This window comes from Macrobrachium nipponense, chromosome 12, assembly GCF_015104395.2.
Source record: "Macrobrachium nipponense isolate FS-2020 chromosome 12, ASM1510439v2, whole genome shotgun sequence".
Taxonomy (NCBI): domain Eukaryota; kingdom Metazoa; phylum Arthropoda; class Malacostraca; order Decapoda; family Palaemonidae; genus Macrobrachium; species Macrobrachium nipponense.
The window spans coordinates 24356199-24363698 of record NC_087205.1 but is presented as its reverse complement, the minus strand read 5'-3'; the positions used below and the strand labels follow the sequence as shown (position 1 = coordinate 24363698).

General features: G+C 30.5%; 1 protein-coding gene across 1 annotated transcript in view; it reads left to right on the top strand.

Moving 5' to 3' along the window:
• The window catches only part of LOC135224418 (nephrin-like), a 383929-nt gene that overhangs the window by 346717 nt on the left and 29712 nt on the right, over positions 1–7500 (top strand). Inside the window, 2 exon segments of the mRNA XM_064263402.1 lie at positions 5158–5361; positions 6736–6887. Coding sequence (XP_064119472.1) covers positions 5158–5361; positions 6736–6887 — 356 coding nt within the window.

The following is a 7500-nucleotide window of genomic DNA, read 5'->3' as shown; positions in this document are numbered from 1 at the left end:
ATTCGTTCTCACCTCCACAATCCATCTCACCTCCAACATTCCATCTCACCTCCAACATTCCATCTTCACTCCACCATTCCCTCCCACCTCCACCATTCTGTCCCACCTCCAACATTCCTTCTCACCTCCACCATTCTGTCTCACCTCCACCATTCTGCCTTACCTCCACCATTCCTTCTCACCTTCACCACTCCGTCTCACCTCCACCATTCTGTCTAACCTCCAACATTATGTCTCACCTACACCATTCCTTCTCATCTCCACCAATTCATCTCACCTACAAACATTCCTTCTCATCTCCACCATCCTACTCATAAGGTACTGCCCCACCGCCCCAACCCCTACTCCCAAGATAATACAGAGGCCCTCTTTACCAAATCTCCCCCCCCCCCTCTATCTCCGCCTCCCAAACACCCTCCCCGCCCTCCCTCCCTCCCCCCCAGGGCCCAATTGCAAAACGCCTCTCCTGCCCCTCACCCTCAGCTTCTCCAATCTACTCGGAGCCAATGTTTTGCTCACACACACCTGCTCTTTGGGAGCAAGATTGTTCTATTTTTCATTTCGCCCTCGTTTCCTTTTTCTTTTCTTTTTTTTTCTTTTTGTGTAACCGAAAAAAAATATCGAAAAATATCGAGAATGAAGAGGTTCGTTAAGTTTTTATTCCCTCCTTTTTTTTCTCTTGTTTGGATTTAATGCCCCGAATTCTCCTTTATTCACTTTCACCAAAGAGTTGGAGAGGTGAAAGTATTCCAATAGACCCTAAGAAAAATCTTCATCTTCGTAGCCTCCTTTAGGCCTATAAATATGTCTATTAGGATGGAATCACCTTTTGTGTTAAGCATTACAAAACATAAAAAACATTCCCGCTTTAATATATACATACAAACAGACATGCGTACACACACGCATTTATTATATCTTTAAAAGATGAACGAACAGAAAACATAATAAAAAAAGAAGACTAATCCTAAAAGCCACATACATTTTTACATTACCACAAGACGTCTCCTTGATTCATTATGGAATGGATATATATATATATATATATATATATATTATATATATATATATATATATATAATTATATATATATACATGTATATGTATATATATATATATATATATATATATATATATATATATATATATATATATATATATATAATATATTTATATATATATTATATATATATATATATATATATATATATATATATATATATATATATATATATATATATATATATATATATATACATATAAGAAAATATAAAGTACCAACTATAGTAGATTCACATCAACCGTGCATTTGATGTCTGGGCCAATCCCTTACGACGCTCCTGATTGGTTATTGATAAGCCAATCAAAGGGCTGGAAACTCTCAGTCTCTCTCCATAGTTCACATGGGTAGGATCTATGTTCCACCTCTCCTCAGGGATACTTTTACTCCTGCCTATGTGAACTCTCGAGAGAGACTGAGAGTTTCCAGCTCTTTGGTTGGCTTATCAACAGCCAATCAGGAGCGTCGTAAGGGACTGGCCTAGACATCAAATGCACGGCTGATGTGAGTCTGCTGTAGTAATTCTCAGATATGTGAGGTAAGGCGGACAATGAAATGCACATTACAAAACATATATTAAAAATATATGTGTCCAGAAACATAGAGGTTTCGTCCAACTACCAGGGACTTGTTCAAATTTCTAGTAAACATGTTCACAGTACCCGGGCGAAAGCTCTATGTTTTGTATTTACACATTTTAAATACACTAGAAGTTTTTTAACAAATATTATATATATATATATATATATATATATATATATATATATATATATATATATACATATGTATATATACATATATATACAATCATATATATATATATATATATATATAATATATATTATATATATATATATATAATATATAAATTGTATATATATATATACATTATATATATTATATATATATAATTAATATTTATATATTAAACATATATAGACAATATATATAATATATATAAGAATCATAAATCTATAATATAATATATATAGTATATAGTTATATATATATATATATATATTAATATAAGTATTATAAAAGCATATCGTCCTATTCTTGGCCTCCTGTCTTTCAAAGTAATTAGGTAAGAACTGCACTTTTTTTTTAAGATTTCTAATTTCTGCTACAAATGAAAATAAAAATAGTATGATCATTTCACATTTCCTAATACCTGCAAAATTCTCTTTTGACAAGTATGTATGTAGGTATGTATGTAGATGTATGTATAGTATGGATGTATGTATGTTTACGTATGTATGTTATGTATGTTTTTCGTATAATTATATATAATATAATATAATATTATATTATTATAGATATATATACATTTATTTATTCATTTATCTATTTATATATGTATTCATATAAATCTCAACAATGGCTAAATCATACCGTATAATAAAGGTATTTTTTAATATTCACAGATAGTTGTCTGTATGCATACTGCATTCTGTCTGTTTGCATACTGCATTCTTGTCTGTATGCATACTGCATTCCGGAAGCTACTCGCCGTCCCGTGTCAGTCATACATAAGAAAACTCTGGGACCCAGGTCGCGGTGTCAGTCATGATTTGGCCAATCTAACTGTCACAATATCAGCACCAATACCTTTCTCTCCCTTCCTCTGTCAGGGAACTCTCACTCTTTCGTGTATCTAGCAGAGGGATAAACAGATTTGGAAATGAATCTCTTGTATTGTATATATACTATATATATATATATATATATATATATATAGTATATATATATATAAATGTATATATATTATATATATAATGTGAGTGTATGTATTTATGTATGTATATATGTATGTATCTTGATAAATTGGAATTCTTAATGAATAAATCTGGAAATTCAGCCTTACCATTTTATTGCAATCTAAGTCGAACTTTGTGGCTATGTTTACAAAATGAAGTTTTGTATATATATATATATATATATATATAAGATATATATATATATATATATATATATATATATATATATATATATATACACACATAACTTTCATACATATATGTCTGTCTTGTTTAATAAGTTTTTGAAAAAATACACATACACATCTTCTTTCGTCATTAAGAATAACCGGAGAATGAGTAGCTAGTATAAATAAATAACATACTATACAACTAAAATTGTTTTTAACACACACCGGGTGATCTAGGCGGCAGGGTACACTTAGGTCTAGTTTATGCCTCAGGTGGTCTGAAAATATAGGATCATATGGAAAGAGTCTCTTAATCTAGATAATCAGCGATGGAATATCATCCCTATGCTTTTAAATAATCCCATTCACAAGAGTGCGCTGTTTATAGGTTAATTACGATTACTTCTAAATAATGTTTATTCTTTCGTTACAAAATATTTCTTATATTTTAATGGTAGAAGCTGAAGGGTTATATAACTCATAAGTTTTATCGACGGTTATCTTTAAGGAATGAAAATAGGATCCTGTTTGGTAAAAATAAATAAATAAATAAATAATTCTGTATAAAACGTTAACTACGACCGGCAGGCTTTCCAGTTGCTCACCAGATGTGGTAGAGTGAAGGTGTGTCCCATGGCTCCGGAAAGCGCTGCCAGAAGCACGATCCATGGATAACTTTAACCTTGAATAAAATCAAAACTACTGAGGCTGGAGGGTTGTAATATGGTATGTCTGATGATTGGTAGGTGGATTATCAAAATACCAATTTGCAGCCCTCTAGAATTAGTTTTTTTTTAAGAAAAAATTTATATTTAATGGCAATGTTATTATTATTATTATTATTATTATTATTATTATTATTATTATTATTATTATTATTACGGAGGATAGTTTCATACGAAGGGAAAGTTGGTTGAGCCTACAAAAAAGGTCCCCCTACAAAAAAAAGAAAAAAGAAAAAATCAGGTTGTTTCTACCTCGATAATATAGCTATATTTAACTGCATATATTGCAGTAAGCGCATCAAGTGTTAAACTCTATATTACAGATATCAATATTCAATTTAAACAAGTAAGTATTCATGGTAAGCTTATTAAGAATAATAAACATTTTAATGTTTATATCAGTTTAACATATTTAGTGAAATAAAAACAATAATAAATAGCTATTTCATAATAATATTGTTATCTTATTAATAAGAACTACATATTTTATCATATTAATAAGAACTACAGAGTTAAATATAATATTACGTATTTCTAACTATTGTGGTTTTTATTATTATTATTATCATCATTATTATTATTTTTTTTTTTGTCTATCACAGACCTCCAACTCGACTGGGTGGTATTTATAGTGTAGGGTTCCGGGTTGCATCCTGCCTCCTTATTATTAATGAAAAGACGGAAGAAAATATAAATATATATATATATATATATATATATATATATATATATATATATATATATATATATATATATATATATATATATATATATATATATATATATATATATATATATATCTTTCGTCTTTTCATTAATAACAATTTTTTGGGAACATTTGTGTAAATTTCATGATATCAAATTGTATATGCTTCCTTGTTTTTTCAAAATGTACTGTTTCCTGGAAGAATAGCTTGTTTACCGCATGTATCCTCCAAAGTGTGGCTACCCTCAGGTGTTTCCTCGTTTTCGTAGAGTGAAATCGACCTTATTGCTAATCTTGTAGTGTCAGTTTGGATATTAAGCCTTCTTTTGACTATATTTTCCTCTGTAATATCAGTTTGCCTTAGTAAAGGGTCGGAACAAGACCGAAAGTACTCGGCTATCTCGCTTTTTAATTTTTTCCTTCGTGGCAAAAACCATTATTTATACATAGCATCACGTTTTATATACTTCGTGATCAAGTTATTCATATATATATATATATATATATATATATATATATATATATATATATATATATATACATATATATATACATGTATATATATATATATATATATATATATATATATATATATATATATAATGTATAAATATTATTACAACTACAATATACTATTAATATCACTAACTGTAAAAGTTCATCATCGCAATCTTACCGATATAATCTCTCTTTCTTGAACTCAAACTCACGAACGCTTTTTTTTTCTCCCCTTCTACAGGCAAACCACCTCCTCGCGTCAGCTGGTGGCACGAAGGGGCCCTTCTGGACGATGTGGTGGAAACTCACAACGGCGAGGTCGCCATGAACACTCTCTTCCTGCCCAATCTATCACGACAGCATCTCTATCGGGTCTTGACTTGCCAGGCTGAGAATTCGAACATGTCGCTACCCAGAGCTGCCACTGTTACCCTCGATATGAGTTGTAAGTGTGTTATCCTAAGTTGTAAATTTGCTGTTGTGAGAAGCGTCGGTAGGCTCAGATGCCAGCCATCATGTCGCATGAATGAAAGTGCCTCTGGGAAAGGCTTATCAAGTCTTTGAATGAAGCCACAAAACAGAAGAAGCAAAGCATAGAGCTGTAACTAAGGAAATTCTAAAAAAGAATAATAATAAATAAAAGTAAAAAAAGACAATTTCCTAAAGATTCACATAAAATAAATACCGTATGTGGGAACTGATGTATGCAAATCAGAAAGTAAAAGGTAAAATTAAGCAAAAAAATTAATAAATAAATAAAAATCTTTTAAAATTAATTATCGGATAAAAATCAGAGAATAAAAGATAAAATTGAGCAAAATAAAAACAAGAAATAAATCAAAATCTTTTGAGATGAATTATCTGCTGCAAATCAGAGATTAAAGGTAAAATTTAGCAAAAAAATATAAATAAATAAATAAAAATCTTTTAAAATGAATTTTCTGATAACAATCAGAGAGTAAAAGACAAAAACTTTGGGAAAAAAAATCTTTTGAAATGAATTATTTGCACAGTACCTCGAGGATACAGGAAACCAGTTACCATTGGTGAGCGGCAGGACCTGAATGGTGGGAAATAAGTTAGAAAGCATAATTCCTAAAATTTGTGAAAAAGAAGAGTGGACCTCTACAATGTTCAAGATATATAGTGAGGGGCACAATGCATTTCAGGAGGATCTGACGTGCTAATGGGGAACTTTCTGATTGAAACACGCCTGACGTAATTTCTGGCACAAATGACATTCATGATTACTTTATTAAAGGATGAGTATGACAGTGAATCATTTCATTTTTGAGCGGTTTTACATAGGGAGTGAAACCAGGAGATGGTAAGTATTTTCGTCTTTATTACCAAGACATGGTCACGGTTGCTGTGAGAATTTCTTGGTAATAAGACGAAAGTACGTGGCTGTATATTGTAACTTTGTTCATATATGTATATGTATATGTATATGTATATGTATATGTATATGTATATGTATATATATATGAGATATATATAATTATATATATATATATATATGCTAAATTGCATATGTATTTAAGCAACTTTAAAAAAAATAATTATCAATAACATTAAAATCATTGTGCTCCTATTTGAGCTTTAGAATAAAAAGTTTTTGTAAAAAAATTTATTTATATATATACGTATATATATATTAAAGTTTTCATCATAAAAAAATTTCCCCACAAAAGAAAAAAAGAGAAACCAACAAATAAATACATAAATGAAGCCTACTCTCGGCAGGATCCATTTCCCACCCTTCATGTCCCTCTGATCGCATTCTATTTTTTTTTTCTTCTTCTTCTTTCACTTACAGTCCCGCCTATGGAAGTGAAGATCCTGGGGAGCAACGTGGCCTTGTCCGAGGGAGAGAGATATTCCCTGGTGTGTGAAGCCTCTGGCTCTCGCCCACCTGCCACCGTTACCTGGTGGATGGATGGTGTCCTTATGACTGATACGAAGGATCAGGTAAGACTGAGAGATGTAGTGGCGTTGTTGGCTTTGTTTACATAGTTTAACGTAAAAGAGTTAAATCTATGTATGTGATTCAGTTATACATATATATGTGAGTCTGTGTATACATGTACATATATAAATATACAGTAAATGCACCTGACTTCATTAATAAGCGAGTACCACAGGAAAATGACAAGCAGATCAGTACTGACCTACTGCCTGTGATTTTCCTGTGGTATTCGTATGTATATATATATACACACACACACACACGCACACACACACACACACACACACATATATATATATATATATATATATATATATATATACTATATATATATATATATATATATATATATATATATATATATATATATATATATATATATATATATATATATATATATACGTATATATATAACTACAATCTTTATTTTTAACTATATGTCCCTTTGTTTCTCAAAATAATAAATGAGTTTTACCAATTGATTTTACCTTTCATACCGAAACACTACGACCAATATCTGCAGTGACATGTAACCTTCCTAGAAAAAAATGTGCAATTCATAATTTCACGACTAAACACTGCTCAAATTAATATGAGTCTTTTATATATGCCCTC